At 40.1% G+C, this 21268-nt stretch overlaps 1 protein-coding gene across 1 annotated transcript in view; it reads left to right on the top strand.

Annotated features, from left to right (window-relative positions):
* cnksr2a (connector enhancer of kinase suppressor of Ras 2a) overlaps positions 1 to 21268 on the top strand; it is a gene marked incomplete at both ends in the record, with an annotated part of 73391 nt that overhangs the window by 51350 nt on the left and 773 nt on the right. Inside the window, 9 exons of the mRNA XM_083901308.1 lie at positions 4137 to 4312; positions 6009 to 6082; positions 6203 to 6274; positions 7500 to 7567; positions 7704 to 7801; positions 10595 to 10813; positions 12069 to 12210; positions 12330 to 12554; positions 14581 to 14768. Coding sequence (XP_083757434.1) covers positions 4137 to 4312; positions 6009 to 6082; positions 6203 to 6274; positions 7500 to 7567; positions 7704 to 7801; positions 10595 to 10813; positions 12069 to 12210; positions 12330 to 12554; positions 14581 to 14768 — 1262 coding nt within the window. The remainder of the gene's footprint in view (positions 1 to 4136; positions 4313 to 6008; positions 6083 to 6202; positions 6275 to 7499; positions 7568 to 7703; positions 7802 to 10594; positions 10814 to 12068; positions 12211 to 12329; positions 12555 to 14580; positions 14769 to 21268) is intronic.

A 21268-nucleotide genomic window follows, 5' to 3' on the forward strand; every position in this document is an offset into this window, starting at 1 on the left:
TGGAGTAACATCTGGGTGAAATTAACCTTTAAAGCATTAAGTACTTAGAGAAAGTGGCATTTTTGTGGAATCGACCTTTAAAAGTGGTTGCACAAGCTCCTCCCCCTTCCAAACACCTGTTTCTAAACCAGTGAAAAACAGAGAAAACATCGTGTTTTAAAGTCGTCGTATTTCCAGACTGGCTTTCAATTGAAGATGTAGCAAATGATGTTGCTAACCTTTGCCACAGTTGATGATGTAGCTAATGATGTTGCTAGCTTGCATCACAGTTGATGACGTAGCTAACGACATTGCTAACTTGGGCCACAGTTGATGATGTAGCTAATGACATTGCTAACTTGGGTTTCAACTGAAGATGTAGCTAATGACGTTGCTAATTTGTGCCACAGTTGATGATGTAACTTATTACATTGCTAACTTGGGTTTCAATTGAAGATGTAGCTAATGATGTTGCTAACCTTTGCCACAGTTGATGATGTAGCTAATGATGTTGCTAGCTTGCATCACAGTTGATGACGTAGCTAACGACATTGCTCACTTGGGCCACAGTTGATGATGTAGCTAATGACATTGCTAACTTGGGTTTCAATTGATGATGTAGCTAATGATGTTGTTAACTTGTGCAACAGTCGCTGATATAACTAATGACGTTGCTAACTTGCGCTGCAGCTTATGAGGTAAATGATGAAGTTGCTAATGTGCGTCACCGTTGATGAGCTAATAAGGCTGCTAACTTGTGTCACAGTTGATGACGTAGCTAACGGCATTGCTAACTTGGGCCACAGTTGATGATGTAGCTAATGACATTGCTAACTTGGGTTTCAATTGAAGATGTAGCTAATGATGTTGCTAATTTGTGCCACAGTTGATGAGGTAGCTAATGACGTTGCTAACTTGGGTCTCAATTGATGATGTAGCTAATGATGTTGCTAACTTGTGCCACAGTCGCAGATGTAGCTAATGACGTTGCTAACTTGCGCTGCAGCTTATGAGGTAAATGATGAAGTTGCTAATGTGCGTCACAGTTGATGATGTAGCTAACCTGTGTCACAGTTGATGATGTAGTTAATGCTGTTGCTAAGTCTTCCACACAGAATTATGAGCAAAGTTTCCAGGAAACTGTTGCAATAGTGTTGCTATAGTGTGGCCCTGAGAAGCTGGAACCAGCAGATAATTTCTACTTAAAGTAAATAAAATAAATAAATAAATCACAGAGGCACTCGCAGCCTTAATTTCACCAGGTGAAAATGCAAATTTAAAGCTTCCGTACCAATCTGCAGACGCGAGCAGCTGCAAGTTTAATCCCGCTGCCGTCGTTCGGGGGATTATTCGCTCGTCTCGTCTCAGAGAAATCATCGTGTTGTCTTGGCCAAAAACATCCCCCCCCCCCCACCGTCCTCGTGTTTGTTGCAGAGAAACTAAATTAGCATTCCGTCGCACGTCGAGCTCATTTCGCCAATCTGGACTCATCGCTGATGATGAACGCCGTGACTCAGCGTTTCTGACTGAGACAAAATCACCCGGATAATGACCCACTTCTTAACTTATTCCCCGTCTCCTCTCCTTGTTGTTCCTCACATGTTTGGATGTGATTATTATTCTCTTTCGTTTCGATGGCCTTTCACTCGCTTTTCACCATCTGCCCGTCGTGACGAACGCCGAAAGCTTTAGCTCCATCTGCACTCGCTTTCACTTCTCTTTTTAACAGTTTTTACATCAAACAGGGACGCAGCTTGTGATACAGGCAGGGCAGGCAACTGCTTGGGGCCCCCCGAGCCGGTTTCACTTAATTACTATGAGGCGCCGATTGTAAAGTTGCGCATGCTAAAATAAACAGCAACTTTTTGCCACATTTAGCAAAAAACATGTACAAAAAACGTGAATTTATAGTTTTCACCAGATTTACAGCAATATTTGTGAATTTTTCTGATATTTACTTCTCTTGTGAAAATATAATTTTTAATGATTGTATAAACACAGCCTGACCTCCTCGAGCTTTTATTTTGGTACATCCGGTTACCGGCAGTGTGAATTTGCATATTAGCTAAATATTTTCAAACAAAACATTTAGATTTAACATTTAACATTTAACATTTAGATTTAGATTTTTTATTCAGATTAAACACTAAAATTATATTTTCACAAGAGAAGTAAATATCACAAAATTCACAAATATTGCTGTAAATCTGGTCAAAGCTAACATTAAAAAAAATTCACATTCACACAGTTTTTTTGCTAAATGTGGCAAAAAGCTGCTGTTTATTTCAGCATCTTTAGCAACTTTACAATTGGCGCCTCATAATTTACAGTATTTTATTGTTCAATATATTTATATTGCTTTATAATGTGGGTTCTTTACAGTGTCATGTATTTTTTACTCAGTTTATATAGGTTTTTTTTAAAAGCTATTTACAGTATTTTATTGTTCTTTACATTTATATCGGCACATACTTTTTAATCACAAGGTTTTTCCATGTTATTTCATTCACTTTGAAAAAAAATTATATTTTGAACCCATACATTTTTCGCTGGTGTCGCATTATTTGTAACATAATGGTGATGAACACTGGTTGGAAGGAAGGGCCCCCTTAGGGCCCCTACAGACTCGAGAATCGCCTCTGCCATCAAAAATCCATCGACGGACTCTTTAAACCATTGGTTCTCAAAGTGCGGCTTGGGGACCGATGGCGGCCCGCAGAAACATTTCTGGCGGCCCCGCAATGAATTACAGTTGATAGTTTTAATCCAGGAGCGACTAAGCTTGTTAAATGTTTATTGGACATTACTGGATACAGACCAATAAGTGTATAACTGTATTTACTATGTCATCAAATTTTGGATGACATAGTGACACAGTATAGTATGACGTTTTTGTCAAATTTTGGACCCAATTTCTTTTTGAAATTTTTTTTGAAATTTGGGACAGCATATATGTAATTTTTGTCAAATTTTGGACCAATTTTTTCTTTGAATTTTTTTTTCAAATTTGGGACGACATAGTATTGTACAATGTTTTTGTAAAATTTTGGACCAAAAACTTTTTTCCCAAAAAATTTTCACATTTTGGACGACATAGTATAGTTTGACGTTTTTGTCAAATTTTGGGCCAAATTTTTTTTTGTTTGAAAATTTTTTTTTTTTTGGAAAATTTTTTCAAATTGGGACGACATAGTATTGAACAACGTTTTTGTCAAATTTTGGACCAACATTTTTTTCAAAAAAATTGTCACATTTTGGACAACGTAGTATAGTATGTCGGTTTTGTCAAATTTTGGACGCCATAGTTATTACAAATGGGATTTCTTTCAGGTTTTTTTTCTTTTATTTCCCTTTGGCGGCCCTCAGTCCAATGTTGGGTTCCTAAACTGGCCCTCAGGTATCAAAACTTTGAGAACCCCTGCTTTTAAACACTTTCTCAAACAGGTAATGAAATATTACTCCTGTTCTGGAGGCCGAGACAAACCTTTATCTTCTCTCCTCCTCCTGAAGCCGTATAAGCTCAGATTGGTGATGGTATCAGTTTCTGGTCTGTGCGGGAGCTGCTGCGTTTAAGGTGCACCTAGATCACCTCTACAGCAGTGATTCTCAACCTTTTTGAGTCGCGACCCCAAGGTTGAGAATGGCTGCTCTACAGTTACGTCTTAGTTTGTGTTAAAGTTATGCAGAGCCGCTGTACGGTGGTGTCTTACGCTGTGTGGAGGATGTGCTCATTTCCTTCACTTTACGCTGCACTTTTCCACAGCTGGAGAAATAAGTGGAATATTGAATTTTCGGATGCAGCACAAATAAAGTTCCTCTCTGGTCGTCGTCGACCGGGAGCCAAGTATTCTCAGTAATCTCTAATGAGGAAGAGAGAAAAATAAATGATATAGGGCTTTTATGCCCAGAGGAAGAATCTCATTTTTATGAAACAGCGTCTTACCTCTTGCTGCAGTGCAGCGGCGTTCTGTCACACAACCCAAAGATTTACAGGAACATTAGGAGTGTTTTTATTTACACCCACCACCACATAAGGGCTTTAAATTGAGCTGTTACGAGCGCCTCTAATGCTCTGCACTCCTCTGCTGTTTTTCTCTGATTTATATTATGTCTCTCCGTCGTTGTCGTGGTGGTCGTGGTGGTGGCGGTGGCTGCAGGGCGAGGTCTGGCCTCGCTGAGTCGCCGTCGCGTCTCCTGCAAAGCTCTGGGCAGAGGAGACTGTGAGGGCTGGCTGTGGCGGAAGAGAGACGCCAAGGGCTACTTTTCACAGAAGTGGAAGAAGTACTGGTTCGTTCTGAAGGACAACTGTCTGTACTGGTACATCAACGAGGAGGTGAGTCTCGGGACCCGTAACGCGCCGTACACTCGCGTCCAAAAACTTAGGAATGTCCTTATTTTTTTGAAGGAAAAGCACTTTTTTTTCAATGAATTTAAAGGTGCATTATGTAATAAATCATAAAATCCTCCTAATATGTCACAGAGACTCAGGAATAATGTTCATATAACAAACTGAACTCACCAACAACAACAGTACAGACAAAATATTTGCATTAAAAAAACAAATATTTTGCAGACTGCAAATCATTATGTTTTGAAAATCATGATTCGGCATGTGGCGCCACCTATTGCGTCTACCAGTCATTGCAGTCGGTAGAGTCTCAGCTGCCGAGCAACCACGGGTTGCCAGTTAGTTAGGTCAGAAAATGAAACCTAAAAGATATTTTGAATTTGAATGTAGTAACCGTTTGTGGCCACATTCTTACATATGGCACCTTTAACATTAAATGATTCAGAAATACACTCTATACATTGTTTGTTTTTTTAAACTAAAAAGTAATAACTAGTAATGGTATATATAGTATATCTAATAATATTACGAATAATGATAATAAATATTAATCATAATTGTCAGAAAGGTAAACAGGAATCATAATAAAAACAGAAATTACTCAACAAAAGGAAACAAAACAAACCAAAAAAAAAAAAAATACATTTAAAAAAATTTTTAAATGTATTTTTTTTGGGGGGGTTTGTTTTGAGAAAGTTGAAGCAAAAGAGCAAAAAAAAATAAAAAAAACTTTTTTTATTGTAATTCTGCAATTATAATAATACGAATAATATCAATAATAATAACAACAACTATATTCAATATTACTAAAAATGATGAGAGACAATAATGAGTAACAACAACAATAATATGGGCGGAGGTGAAGTCTCTAAATTCTACACTCTATACATCGTTAATGTGGTAAACGACTATTCTAGCTGCAAACGTCTGTAGTTTAAAGGTCCTGTTGCACATATATGTTAGTTATGGAGGTCTACTTACATACATGAACTTGTTTTTATGCTCAAAAACCTCCTTGTTGCTGTAAACGAGCCGATAGAAATCTCTCCTGACTGAAGCTCTCCTCAGTTGCGCTGTTTCAGACATAAATCACACACACCCAGAAGACAGAACTGTGTTGTGATTGGCCAGCCAGCGTAGCACTTTTGCTAACTGTCTTGTGATTGGCCAATACCTGGAAGTGACGTGATTAGCAAAAATCATCCCCCACGGCCCGAGTCAGTGTTTGAGAATCACTACCCTATAGCTTTATGGACTATTTGACACTAAAGTCGGATAATCTTCTTATAGATACAAACTCAGTGGATTTGCCCCCTAGTGGCCAGTGAAGATAATACACAATTACGGTACTTCCGCACTGGCTTCATTTTCCAGACATGTTTTGTAAGAACACATCTTACAAAATGCTTTGTTTCTTGATGTTTTATGTTTGTTTATTACATTTTTAATTGTCTTTTCTTAATTGGGAGAAAATTATCTTATTTGATGTTGACATTAGATCTTATTTTTAAAACCTTAAAAAACGCTAATCCTTCCACTGAGGATTTACTTTGATTTGAGGTCACGAGTAACAAAGATGTCACGAGGGGGAAAAAAAAACCCGGCCACAATTAGCCCTTATTTATATGCTAATGTGAATCAACATCATCACCTTCATTTCCCCTCATTACTGTTTGTCCAGGACGAGAAGGCGGAGGGATTCGTCAGTCTGCCAGAGTTCAAGATCGACCGGGCCAGCGAATGTCGCAAGAAATAGTAAGTACCTTTAAAAAAATATGTGATATATATATATATATATGTACAAAATATACTCATGTATGAATGTTTTCCCAGCAGCAAAAACACAAAATAACTCTCCCATGTTTTTTTCTCTAGTGCTTTCAAAGCGTGTCACCCCAAGGTCAAGAGTTTCTACTTTGCCGCAGATGGAGTGGACGACATGAACAGGTGAAGCAGGGACCATGAAAACTCCCCCGAACATTTCTGTTTACCGTTTCCCAGAGAAGCTGCTGCAAAAATAAAATAAATCCGATTCGGTAGAAAAAAAAAAGGAGGCCGGTTTGTGTAGACGAGGCTTTTTTTTGGTCTAATATAAAGTGTAAAGTGTCGGTAAAAAATGAACGCGTAAACGCAAAAACCCACGCGACCGATGCTAATTTGGCATCGGTGCACGTCTTTGAGTCGAAATAGTTCGCAGTCCTAGGCAACGTTTGTCGTTCGTACGCAAGAAAGGCTTTTTCCACGTTAAAATGAAAACGTTACAACAAATGAATGACTCATTTCGCGAAATTTCCACCGCGTGTGGATCCACGTCGCCGATGTTTGTCGTCGACTTACATAGCAACGCTATATATATATAGTTTCAGTCAGAATATCTTAATTTTTAATTAAAAAGAGCAGAGTTAATACAGATTATATAACCATTGTATTTTGATTCAGTTTGTTTATTTGTCTGACAGAAATTTAGGAACAAATGCTCTGAATTTGTGACCATCAGTGTTTTGTTTTTAGCTCCATTGTTAGCTGTTAGCATGTAGGTAGACCTACAGTCATTTTTGCTCCCTTCCTAGCTGTTAGCATGGAGTTTGTCCCAGTGTTTTCTCTTTAGCGCCATTGCTAGCTGTTAACATGCAGTTTGTCTCAGTGTGCAGTAGCTAGTCCAATGTTTGTTTTTGCTCCGCTGCTAGCTGTTAGCACGCAGTTTTGTCCCAGAGTCATTTTTTTTAGCTCTTTGGCTAGCTGTTTTGCATGTACTTTTCTCCCAATGTCATTTTTAGCACCATTGCTATCTGTTAGCACATAGTTTGTCCCAGAGTCATTCTAGCGCCATCGCCAGTTTTTAGAATGTAGTCCTACAATCATATTTGCTCCCTTGCTAGCTGTTATTATGTAGTTTACCTCAGGGTCATTCTAGCTCCATTGCTAGCTGTTAGCATGTAGTTTGTCCTCGGGTTGTTTTAGCCTTAGCTTGCTATTGTTCTTCCAACGCTATGTGTTGTGGTGTGTAATGAATATTTCAGAGAGAGAGAGAGTCTTGATGTAACCATCATTGAATCAAATATTGATAATTTAACTCATTACACTGTTATTATAATACAGATATCTCAATTTTGTGTATTTATTTAGCATTATTTGGTCATTTTACAAACGTAAATATCTGAACTTCCCTCAGATGGCTGAGTCGACTCAACATGGCCGCCGTGGGCTACGCCGAGCGCGAGAGGATGCGCCAGGATCAGGGTGAGTCTGCACAACACGTTTTCTCCATCTCACTTTGGTGTTTGTGAGTGTTGCCATATATGGTTTTTCCTGAAAGGATTTTTTTTTTTAGATTTTTTTAAGGTGTGTGTGTGGGATTTTTTTTTTATTCTCCCAGATTACTGGAGTGAGAGTGAACATGAGGATGACACCACCTCCAGCCCCAAACAGGACAGTCCCCCACCTCCATACGATACCTACCCACGGCCTCCATCAGTGAGTCACACACACACACACACACACACACACACACACACACACACACACACACACACACACACACACACACACACTGTTATTCTACGTCAACCAACAGTGGACTCTTGTTATTTTTACACAATAAAAACAGACTAGAAATTTTTAATTTAAGGTCTTTTATAATTATATTATCTCAAATCTTTAAAAAAAAAAAAAAGATTATTAATAAATGTCTACATTTATATGTCTATAAAATTGACTTTTTGTTTTTAAAAATTAGTTTTGATTCGTTTTCAGGGCGGGTTTTACTAGTTTTTATTAGGGCCCGAGCACGAATGCTAGTGCCCGGATTGGTGCATTGCTCAACGGCTCTATGGCGCCCCCCTAAGGTGAAAACCCAGCCAAAATTGAGTTCCACCGAATTGGAAAGATGTTATAGCCCAAGACGAACAAAAAAGTCTATCGAAAACCATGACCTGAACTCAACAGGAAGTCGGCCATTTTGAATATGGCAACCATACCAACCATTCGCTACGAAACAGGAAGTTCCCCATAACGTAACTTTGCCATACATTAACCAAGCGCCTCGAAACTGGTGCATTGCTCAAGGGCTCTATGGCGCCCCCCTAAGGTGAAAACCTAGCCAAAATCGAATTCCGCGGAATTTCCCGAAACTCGGTGGGAAGATGCTATAGCCCAAAAAAGTCGATCTGAACCATGGCCTGAACTCAATAGTAAGTCGGCCATTTTGAATATGGCAACCATCGGAAATTCTGCGAATTTCAACCATTCGCTACGAAACATCAAGTTCCCCATAACGTAACTTTGCCATATATTAACCAATCGCCTAGAAACTGGTGCGTTGCTTAACGGCTCTATGGCGCCCCCCTAAGCTGAAAACCTAGCCAAAATTGAATTCCGCGGAATTTCCCGAAACTCGGTGGGAAGATGTTATAGACCAAGACGAACAAAAAAGTCGATTGGAACCATGACCTGAACTCAACAGTAAGGCATCCATTTTGAATATGGTAACCATCGGAAATTCGGCAAATTTCGACCATTCGCTACGGAACAGGAAGTTCCCCATAACGTAACTTTGCCATACATTAACCAATCGCCTCGAAACTGGTGCGTTGCTCAAGGGCTCTATGGCGCCCCCCTGAGGTGAAAACCCAGCCAAAATTGAGTTCCACAGAATTTCCCGAAACTCGGTGTGAAGATGCTATAGCCCAAGACGAACAAAAAAGTCGATTGGAACCATGGCCTGAACTCAACAGGAAGTCGGCCATTTTGAATATGGCAAACATCTAAAATTCGGCTAATTTCAACCATTCGCTACGAAACAGGAAGTTCCCCATAACGTAACTTTGCCATACATTAACCAAGCGCCTCGAAACTGGTGCGTCGCTCAAGGGCTCTATGGCGCCCCCCTGAGGTGAAAACCCAGCCAAAATTGAGTTCCACAGAATTTCCCGAAACTCGGTGTGAAGATGCTATAGCCCAAGACGAACAAAAAAGTCGATTGGAACCATGGCCTGAACTCAACAGGAAGTCGGCCATTTTGAATATGGCAAACATCTAAAATTCGGCTAATTTCAACCATTCGCTACGAAACAGGAAGTTCCCCATAACGTAACTTTGCCATACATTAACCAAGCGCCTCGAAACTGGTGCGTCGCTCAAGGGCTCTATGGCGCCCCCCTGAGGTGAAAACCCAGCCAAAATTGAGTTCCACAGAATTTCCCGAAACTTGTTGGGAAGATGCTATAGCCCAAGACGAACAAAAAAGTCTATCGGAACCATGGCCTGAACTCAACAGGAAGTCGGCCATTTTGAATATGGCAACCATCGGAAATTCTGTGAATTTCGACCATTCGCTACGAAACAGGAAGTTCCCCATAACGTAACTTTGCCATACATTAACCAAGCGCCTCGAAACTGGTGCGTCGCTCAAGGGCTCTATGGCGCCCCCCTAAGGTGAAAACCCAGCCAAAATGAATTCCTCGCAATTTCCCGAAAGTCGGTGGGAAGATGTTATAGACCAAGACGAACAAAAAAGTCCATAGGAACCATGACCTGAACTCAACAGGAAGTCGGCCATTTTGAATATGGCAAACATCTAAAATTTGGCTAATTTCAACCATTCGCTACGAAACAGGAAGTTCCCCAAAACTTAACTTTACCATACATTGACCAATCGCCTTGAAACCCTGAACATCACTAGTATCTTTATTTCCATATTTAGTCCATATTAAAATCACTAAATCACATTTCGATGACTTCATATTAAATTAAATGTTAGATATCACTGTTGTTTGACAAAGAAAATAAACAACTTTAGACACAAGAACAAACACTGGACTCTTCCTGGACTCAGATAACCTAAACTGAGAAGTACCAATACTCAAATAAAAGTTATGGTACTCAAAATAGTACAATTAAGCAGTTCTGGCCGTGAGTACTGGACCATTTCAATCACTGATGCTCCCATAAGGCGCGTACTGTACTCAAGACGGAAGAAATCTAGCTCAATTTCTTCGTCATGGTCCATTTTATCAGCTAAAATTATTGCCAATTAAGTCCACGGGGAGTGTGAGGGCCGACATTTGCTGTAATTGATGCTAAAATTGGCCCCAGAACTGGCTGTTCTACATTTAGTGTCTTTTCTTAGGGGGCATTTGCTCAATTTAGACGGAAATGAAACAATAACAGTCATTACAGCAGGACTGGAGGTTGTCGCAGCCCTACTTTGGTGTTTCATCATCATCATCATCATCATCATCATCAGTTCACCGCGTGTCTCTCTGTCAGATGAGCGCCTACTTGGAAGGACGGACCACTCGGCTGTCCTCCACGGAGACGTCTCGCTCTCGCTCCTCCCAGGAGGACTTCCTGTGCGGGGAGCCGCCCGCGGCGTCCGCCGAGCCGCAGTACCACCCGGGTCCTCTCGGGGGAGGCACCACGCACAGCGGGAGGAAACCCGGGGGCAGCAGCAGCAGCGACGTGCAGTACAGATGTGACGCGATAGAGGTGCGCGGCGAGGTTTGCCGTTAATGAAACGGAGCAGAGTTTGTTTGTTGTTTGTAAATACAGATTATATAACCATTGTGTTTTGATTCAGGGTTTATTTGTCTGACATAGACATTTAGAAACAAATAGTCTGAATTAGTGAAGATCTGTTTTTTTGTTTTGTTTTTATCACCATTTAAATAAATATAAATTCAGTTTGTTGACCTCTTTAAATTAAATGGATAATACTGTGAGCTTGACTCGTGCAATTTGAGGGTAAAATGCACATTTGCATACAGTGGATTTGAATTGTTGTCCCATTCTTGCTCCATTCTTAGCTGTTAGCATGTAGTTTGTCCCAGTGTTTTTTAGCTCCATTTTTAGCTGTTAGCATGTAGTTTGTCCCAGTGTTTTTTAGCTCTATTTTTAGCTGTTAGCATGTAGTTTGCCCCAGTGTTTTTTTCTTTTTTTTTTAGCTCCATTGTTAGCTGTTAGCATATAGGTAGTCCTACGGTACCATTTTTGCTCCATTCCTAGATGTTAACATGCAGTTTGTCTCCGTGTGCAGTAGCTAGTTCAATGTTTGTTTTTGCTCCATTGCTAGCTGTTAGCATGCAGTTTGTCCCAGAGTCATTTTTAGCTCTTTTGCTACCTGTTTTACTTGTACTTTTTCCCAATGTCATTTTAGCTCCATTGCTAGCTGTTAGCACATAGTTTGTCCCAGAGTCATTCTAGCACCATTGTCAGTTGTTAGCATGTAGTCCTACAGTCATATTTGCTCCCTTGCTTGCTGTAATTATGTAGTTTATGTCAGGGTCATTCTAGTTCCATTGCTAGCTGTTAGCATGTAGTTTGTCCCAGTGTATTTTCTTTAGTGCCATTGCTAGCTGGCTCAGTGTGCAGTAGCTAGTCCAATGGTTGTTTTTGCTCCATTGTTAGCTGTTAGCATGTAGTTTGTCCCAGTGTTTTTTTCTTTAGCGCCATTGCTCGCTGTTAATGTGCAGTTTTGTCCCAGAGTCTTTTTTAGCTCTTTTTGCTATATGTACTTTTTCCCAATGTCATTTTAGCTCCATTGCTAGCTGTTAGCATGTAGTTTGTCCTCAGGTTGTTTTAGCCTTGCTTGCTATTGTTCTTCCAACACATCTTTTATTGTGGTGTGTAATGAATATTTCAGTTATTATTTTGTTTTTGTTATAGTTATTAGATATATTATCATTACTGGTCGTAGTAGCAGCGGCACGAGTAGTAGTAAGTAAACCGTAATTGTTTCCCGCAGTACCGCTCCAGTCCTGCCGGGGGCAGCAGTGACACAGGGTCCCCAGGCCGATCTTCGTCCTCTCAGAGACGTTCTTGGCAGGACCTGATCGAGACGCCGCTGACTGAGGCCGGACTGCACTATTTACAAACTGGACCTTTAGGTAAAGTCCTGTTTGACGTGGCAGCTTCGCGACTATGATTGACCTTGTTTTTATCATGACAAAATATATGTTACAAGTTTCTGAAAGTCATAATGTTCATAATGTTCCCGTTGTTCCAGAGGACGCAGTCTTTGTTGAACCAGGTCCCGGCGGTGGGTGTATGACGGCCGGAGCCGTGTACACGCTCCCCGCGCAAAGGAACGTCCCGTTGCCTATGGCGATGCAGAGGCTGATTCCTATGGCAACGCAGGGAGGGAAACCCCGCAGCTTCACGCTGCCAAGAGACAGCAACCTCCACACGCTGCTCACACCCCCGGCCAAAGAGGAGCACCAAACACGCAACGGTGAGCTCACAGAAAGCACACACACACACACACACACACACAGATAATTCCTTTGTTGGGTGTGAGTGTGTGTGGGATGTCAGGTGAAAGCAGTGAGTGACGGCCTCTTGAGATGGGAAAAAAAAAAAAAAGAGGATATTTTAAGGTGAAGACGTTGACGTCAGTACATGATCCAGAAATAAAAAACGCTCGCAGGCAGGCAGACGCATTTACATTTAAATCGTCATAACAATCAAGTCGACTGACACACACACACACACACATTCTTGTACTTGCTGCATACTGAGGACCGTGCAAAAGTGCTGACAAAGTGAGGACCAGCATTTCCATTTTATAAATCAACACAATTACAAATATCTACTTCATGAATGACATCTATGTAGAACTACTGGTTGCAGTACCATAACATTTCTGCAGGTGGAGCCCCAGAGCATAAAAGGCAGGAAAACTTTTTAGATTTTTTTCAAAATCAAACTATGTCGACCAAAATTAAAAGAAAAAATATGTATGGTCCAAAATTGGACAAAAACGTCATACTACAATATGTAGTCCAAAATTTGAAAAAATCTTTGACAAAAACAATTTTGGTCCAAAATTTGACAAACACTCAATACTAAACTGTCGTCCAAAATTTGAAAAAAGAAATTTACCCAAAATTTTTGGTCCAAAATTTGACAAACACTCAATACTAAACTGTCGTCCAAAATTTGAAAAAAAAAATTACCCAAAATTTTTGGTCCAAAATTGGACAAAAACGTCATACTACAATATGTCGTCCAAAATTTGAAAAAATCTTTGACAAAAAAAATTTTGGTCCAAAATTTGACAAACACTCAATACTAAACTGTCGTCCAAAATTTGAAAAAAAAAATTTACCCAAAATTTTTGGTCCAAAATTTAACAAAAACGTCATACTATACTATGTCGTCCAAAATATATTTTTTTTTTTTTTACAATTTTTGCTCCAAAATTTGACAAAAACGTCATACTATACTATGTCGTACAAAATTTGAAAAAAAAATTTTACCCAAAATTTTAGGTCCAAAATTTGACAAAAACGTCATACAATACTATGTCGTCCAAAATTAATTTTTTTTTTTTTTACAATTTTTGCTCCAAAATTTGACAAAAACATCATACTACACTATGTCGTCCAAAATTTGAAAAAATCTTTGACGAAAAATTTTGGTCCAAAATTTGACAAAAAGTCATACTGTACTGTCGTCCAAAATTTAAAAAAATTTGACCCAAAATTTTTGGTCCAAAATTTGACAAAAAAACGTCATACTACACTCTGTCATCCAAACATTGAAAAAATGTTTGACAACACAATTTTGGTCCAAAATTTGACAAAAACGTCAACATTTTTTTTTTTTTTGGACAAATTGAGTATAGCATGTTATAGCAACCTAAGGAAGTGATTTCAATGAAAACAAAGGGAGGACCGCCAAAATGTCCTCACTCCGTAAAAATGTCCTCACTTTGTTGGTTAAAAACCAACTCACTGGTCCTCAGTATGCCACAAGTACAAGAACACACACACACACACACACACACACTCCATACACCGAGCTAATGAGGCTAATGAGACAAGGGCGCGCTGGTTGCCACGGTGAGCCGAGCCGCGCACAGGAAGTGACCGTCTGAAAATGTAAACAGGATGAATTCATCCTGTCATCGTTGGTGATTAATAAGAGAAGAAGGATAAAGTTTATAAATAGATTTAAAAAAACAAAAAAAACACGTGTGTCGAGTCGGTCGAAACGTATTTAAATACATAAATAAATAATGTGAGGATAGAGGAGGAGAGAGGACATCCCTGAGGCAGGAGAAACAGAACAGGATTATACCATCATTAGGCGTTTTCTCCGTGTCGAACAGGAAATCGTGATCCTCGGTGTGCGCTGCTGCCCTCATGTGGTCGCTCTGAGTTATAACAAAGAATTTACACTCATGTGAATGAATGAATGAATGAATGGAGGAGGGTTTAAAGTGACCGTCTCAATGTCTGTATTCTGTGTTGAAGGCGGCAGTGAGGGAGCGTCCCTCGGCGACCTGTTCCGCGCCTGCGAGCAGGGCGGCGTTTGCCCGCTGGGCCGCGCGGCGGAGGCCAAAGGTCAGACGGAGTTCAGGCAGTCGTTCCTCCGACGGGCCGCCGACCCTCAACTCAACGACCGGCTGCACCGCCTACGCATACTGACCTCCACCCTGAAGGTCGGTTCACTCACTCACTCCCTCACTCACTCACTGTTAACCCTCGCACGGTTACGCTCACGTCACGGCTCCGTATTTATTGCGATGTTGTGATCCGTCAACATAAAAGTAGTGCTGGGCGCGCTAGCGGCGGCTAATGGCGTTAGCGCACATTAACGCGTGACGCGTTCGCATGACGACTGACCGGAAAAAGACGCGCGTGACGTCCTGTTTAGAGTCCAGGCACCGTTTACCAGTTAGCTCCGTTAGCTGCGTTAGCTCCTTTAGCGCCGTTAGCTGCGCCTCTGCGGTCTGTTTATTAAAGGTGCATTATGTAATAAATCTAAATCAACTAGTCGTAAAATCCTCCTAATATGTCACAGAGACTCAGGAATAATGTTCATATAACAAACTGAACTCACCAACAACAACAGTACAGACAAAATATTTGCATTAAAAACTATTTTGCAGTTTTGAAATCATGTTTTGGCATCATGCGGCGCCACCTACCGCCGTCTACCAATCATTGCAGACAGTAGAGTCTCAGTCCCACGGGTTGCCAGTTACGTCAGAAAACGAAACCTGAAAGACCTCGGTAGTTTGGATTTTAACGTAGTAACCGTTTTTGGCCACATTCTTACATATGGCGCCTTTAAATGAAAAGAGCAGCGCTAACAAATAACTAGCGTACCCGTGTACTGCGCATGTGGGCGTATGTTAGCGTTACTTTAGAGACCAATTTTAACAATCGGAAGTCACGTAAATATGGCGTCTTTTTGCGGTCAGTCAACATGGAAACCCGTCGTGCGTTAATATGCGTTAACACTGGCGCCGCTAACGAGCTAACGTGCCCAGCACTACGTAAAAGGTATGAAACGGTAAAAAGTGACATAGTAAAATATTACGAAATTTATTTTTATCCTGAAGTGAAGACCAAAGAGAAGAGGTTGGTCTTTAAAAGTGCTTTAAAACGTTCAATTGTTGGGCGGCAGATATTTCATTTCCATGGCTAGCTCGTGGCTAGCAGTTTAGCTGCAGCTGCTTTTAGTCGGGGATTTTGCCGACATCTAAAATCAGCCCGTTATTAGACCTAAAACAATGTTTTTTAAATACTTTGCAAAAGAGCTGGAAACTTTTGCGTTCCTGACGATTTTTTTTCTACCAACAGCGTACGTAACCAGCTCATACACGTCACGTGACACGTCATGTCTGCTATAATAATAATAATTATCGTGATAATCGAGCAGGGAGGAGCACAAAAGGATTATGGGTAAACTGACGATGGAACAGTTTTTGCCAAGAAAACCGTTATTAAGACGCTTCATTCTTGCAGCAACACCGTTACACCTACAACAGACGCTTAAATACGACAAGAAAGGCTCTCAAACCCTGGGTCGGGGCCCACACATGGGTCACGGGTGATTTATTCTTGGGGTCGGTGGACAAATTTCCAAATTTTTAGTTCATTTTTTAAAGATTTAAGCGTATTTGAATAATAACATGCATAAAATAAAGTTATTTTACGGGTGTTGTGCTCCAGTTTAATATTTATACATATTTATTTTGTTCATAACGCTCAACAGCAGACATGTGATCATCACGGCGGTGACAGAGCGAGAGAACTTTAATAAAAGATGAATTTCCTCCAAGGTTTTTTGTGCATTTTTCTCCCGTTCAAACCTTTCAAAAGAATGAAAGTGAAAGTACATTCCATTCAGCCGATCCGCGCCCGTTTGTTGGAGGGTCGACCTGCAGCCGTTTCGCGATATCCGTCTTTGTGTCGAAACCCAAGGCTGAGTTGAGCTGCGTTCTGTGCACAGTGAACCATCCTCGCCGTCTCTTTTATGACTCAAACACTGAGAGAGCGTCCGTGACGCTATAAGCACAGCGTGTGCTAACACTGCAGCGCTTTATTATGATACTAACATAATCTCTGGATGACTCCATCTTCTCTTTTCCCGCGCAGACCTTCGCCGAATCTCCAAAAATCAGAGTGTCTGACTCTCTGCTCGACTCGGTCCTTTGGTGCATAATTATCGCTCTCTCTGTTATTGAATATTCTGTCATAATTGAACAATAATGGCCCAAAACTGTGCCTTTATTTACTTGAAAATGAGCCCCAAAAAGTCTCTAATTCAAGCACAAACAGCCAACACTGATGTCTGAACACTGAACTTTTTACATATTCCCAGGGCTGTTTCTAGCTGTTTGGGGGCCCTATGCGAGATACTATTTGGGGGCCCCTATTTTTTTCAAACTCGAGGTAGAGATTCCTAACTTTTTCATATATTCTGTGATGATGCAGCAATTTTTTACATTTTAAGAAGAAAACAGGCTAGGGTACATTCACAAATGCAACAGATACAGTATGTTCTTGAAAAATGTTTAATATAAACATTAAGGTAGCATAACAAGGTAGCATAACAAGGTGGCATAACAAGGTAGCATAACAAGGTAGCATTACAAGCTAGCATAACAAGGTGGCATAACAAGGTAGCATAACAAGGTAGCATTACAAGCTAGCATAACAAGGTGGCATAACAAGGTGGCATAACAAGGTAGCATAACAAGGTGGCATAACAAGGTAGCATAACAAGTTAGCATAACAAGGTAGCATAACAAGGTGGCATAACAAGGTAGGATAACAAGGTGGCATAACAAGGTGGCATAACAAGGTGGCATAACAAGGTGGCACAACAAGGTGGCATAACAAGGTAGCATAACAAGGTGGCATAACAAGGTGGCATAACAAGGTGGCATAACAAGGTAGCATAACAAGGTGGCATAACAAGGTGGCATAACAAGGTGGCATAACAAGGTAGCATAACAAGGTGGCATAACAAGGTAGCATAACAAGGTAGCATTACAAGCTAGCATAACAAGGTGGCATAACAAGGTGGCATAACAAGGTAGCATAACAAGGTGGCATAACAAGGTAGCATAACAAGTTAGCATTACAAGCTAGCATAACAAGGTAGCATAACAAGGTGGCATAACAAGGTAGGATAACAAGGTGGCATAACAAGGTGGCATAACAAGGTGGCACAACAATGTGGCACAACAAGGTGGCATAACAAGGTAGCATAACAAGGTGGCATAACAAGGTGGCATAACAAGGTGGCATAACAAGGTAGCATAACAAGGTGGCATAACAAGGTGGCATAACAAGGTAGCATAACAAGGTAGCATAACAAGGTGGCATAACAAGGTAGCATAACAAGGTGGCATAACAAGGTGGCATCCCAAGGTGGCATAACAAGTTAGCATTACAAGCTAGCATAACAAGGTAGCATAACAAGGTGGCATAACAAGGTAGGATAACAAGGTGGCATAACAAGGTGGCATAACAAGGTGGCACAACAATGTGGCACAACAAGGTGGCATAACAAGGTAGCATAACAAGGTGGCATAACAAGGTGGCATAACAAGGTGGCATAACAAGGTAGCATAACAAGGTGGCATAACAAGGTGGCATAACAAGGTAGCATAACAAGGTAGCATAACAAGGTGGCATAACAAGGTCGGATAACAAGGTGGCATAACAAGGTGGCATCCCAAGGTGGCATAACAAGGTAGCATAACAAGGTAGCATAACAAGGTGGCATAACAAGCTAGAGACCATAACAAGGTGGCATAACAAGGTAGCATAACAAGGTGGCATAACAAGGTAGGATAACAAGGTCGGATAGCAAGGTGGCATAACAAGGTAGCATAACAAGGTAGCATAACAAGGTAGTATAACAAGGTGGCATAACAAGGTAGGATAACAAGGTCGGATAACAAGGTGGCATAACAAGGTGGCATCCCAAGGTGGCATAACAAGGTAGCATAACAAGGTGGCATAACAAGCTAGCATAACAAGGTGGCATAACAAGGTGGCATAACAAGGTAGCATAACAAGGTGGCATAATAAGGTGGTATAACAAGGTAGCATAACAAGGTGGCATAACAAGGTAGCATAACAAGGTAGCATAACAAGGTGGCATAACATAAAACAGTTTTAACCCACGATTCAAAAACAGTAAAAAATAAATAACTAAAGTTACTTAATAAATATAATGGATTATAATTGAATTTTTACCTGATTACCTAACAAACACTTACATGCGTTGCAAATATATGCATGATGAATGCACGCAATACATGCAAATAAAGACAGGTACTTTTAATTCTCAAAAATATAATAAAATATGGGTCTGAACTTGCAGCTTGGGGGCCCCCTGGTGGCTGCGGGGCCCTGTGCAGCTGCATAGTCCGCATATAGCGAAAAAGCGGCTCTGCATATTCCAGTGTGCGTCGTGTCGTGTCGTGTTAATATGCTCGTGTTCGTCAACCCTTTCACGCCTTCGTGTTCACCGCGTACGAGGGCTCACCTCGAGTGACGCATCCTCCACTTTATAGAGCTCGGTGTGAGTCAGTGTTCATAATCTGAACATCATGTACTGTACACACACACACACACACTCACACACACACACACACACAGATGCTGGAGAATGTCTCTGTTGTGTTAGTCGTAGTGGTGTCGTCTGTCTTTGGTCCGTCTCCTTGTTGGTTTTTCTCTGGATCTTTGTCTCGCAGCCGTCTTTGTGGCTTTGTGCCGTGGTAACAGTATGTTCTCTCAGACTCTGTGGCTGTCGTTCTTCTGTCGTCTCTCTGGAGTTTTGTATCTCTGTTGTCGAACTCCCGGGGGGGAGGGGGGGGGGGGGAGGTTTTTGTGGAGGGCGCAGGGGTTGGAAGTCGGTGTTTGCTTTGTCGTCTCTCTTTCTGGAAGAAAAGCTGTGGTTTTGCTTTGGTTTCCTCGTCTCTGTTGGTACGGGTTTGGCGGAGGAGCTTCAGTGTTTTGTTCCTCAAAGGACGAATGCACCGAGTTTCAATGAGATGACGTCATAGAACCTTCTTTTAACGCTTCGATGCGCCTTCAAAAAAGTAAACGCTAACACCCCGAGAGCACCAAAAATGAAGCTTTAAATTTTGCATGATTTTGTATTATTAGTATTATTATTTTTAACCAATTTTTAACCCTTAAAGGTGCATAATATAATAAATCTAAAGCAACTGGCCATAAAATCCTCCTAATATGTCACAGAGACTCAGGAATAATGTTCATATAACAAACTGAACTCACCAACAACAACAGTACAGACAAAATATTTGCATAAAAAAAAACATATTTTGCAGACTGAAAATCATGTTTATGTTTTGAAATCATGTTTTGGCGTCATGTGGCGCCACCTCCTGCCGTCTACCAATCATTGCAGTCAGTAGAGTCTCGGCTGCCGAGCAACCACGGGTTGCCAGTTACGTCAGAAAACGAAACCTAAAATACCTCTTTTTTTATTATTTGAATGTAGTAACCGTTTTTGGCCACATTCTTACATATGGCGCCTTTAAATTGCCTTTATTTTATGGGGGAAAAAATGCAATAAATTTAATTTCCCATATACTTCATATATATACACAAATATACTTGGTATATTAACGTGAAATATTAGCAAATATGAAATTATAGAAATATGTATTATTAGTTTCATAAAATACTCATGTTAATAGAGCACCAAAATGTGAAAATCATAAAAAAATTAAGCAATAAAATTTTTATAAAAAACTATTCAGATATGATATATTATTATCAGTCCTCATCATACATGTCAAACATGAATTAATTTTTAAAAGCTTTACAAAAGAAAATAGTGATTTTCAATGAGGACATTTTTGTCCGTAGGAGCTTTAGTGTGAGTATTTTTCGTTAACGTTAACAATAGACTAAACATTTAAAATACATGATGTTTCTTTTAAATTTTTAACAATATGCATGACAATAATGATTAAAAAAAATCTAGAAATGAAAATCTCAGTGTGTTTAAGGGTTAATTTCTTTCTTTTATATATATATATATATATATATATAGAGAGAGAGAGAGAATGTGGTTTTATTTGTGTGAGCAGGTGACAGTGACTTATCTCCGCTGGTTGCTGTGGAAACTAAAAAACCCGCCTGCGTGTTCTTCTGTCATTTCATGCATCAAATCTGAGCTAAAACAATGGGTTTGCAGTCGAAAATAACAAGTGGAGGAAAAAAGTGTCTCCAATTCTGCAGAGTTTCTCTGTCGCAGACGATTATACAAGACGCTCATATTATATGTCTCTCTCTCTCTGCATATATATATATATATATATATATATATATATATATATATATATATATATATATATATATCAATATGGCCCATATGATCCAATATAAACAAATATAATCTGCTTAAGGAAATACTAAAAAATGGAACTGAAAATGCAAAGAATGACAATAATTTAGCAATTGAGCAATTAAGGAAATATATGTGTATTAAATGTTGCCATTGTTTCAGATTAAATTAAATTAAATCAACATTTCATTCTCATGTATTCAATATATCATCTAATCAATCAGAGTTATAAAAGCTATAAACTGAGAATAAATCTGGACATTAGGAGTGCGGTTGTAAAAACCCAGTGTTTCCAAAATGTCATCATGAGCTAAA

The sequence above is a fragment of the Microchirus variegatus genome, assembly GCF_963457635.1.
Source record: "Microchirus variegatus genome assembly, chromosome: 15".
Lineage (NCBI taxonomy): Eukaryota > Metazoa > Chordata > Actinopteri > Pleuronectiformes > Soleidae > Microchirus > Microchirus variegatus.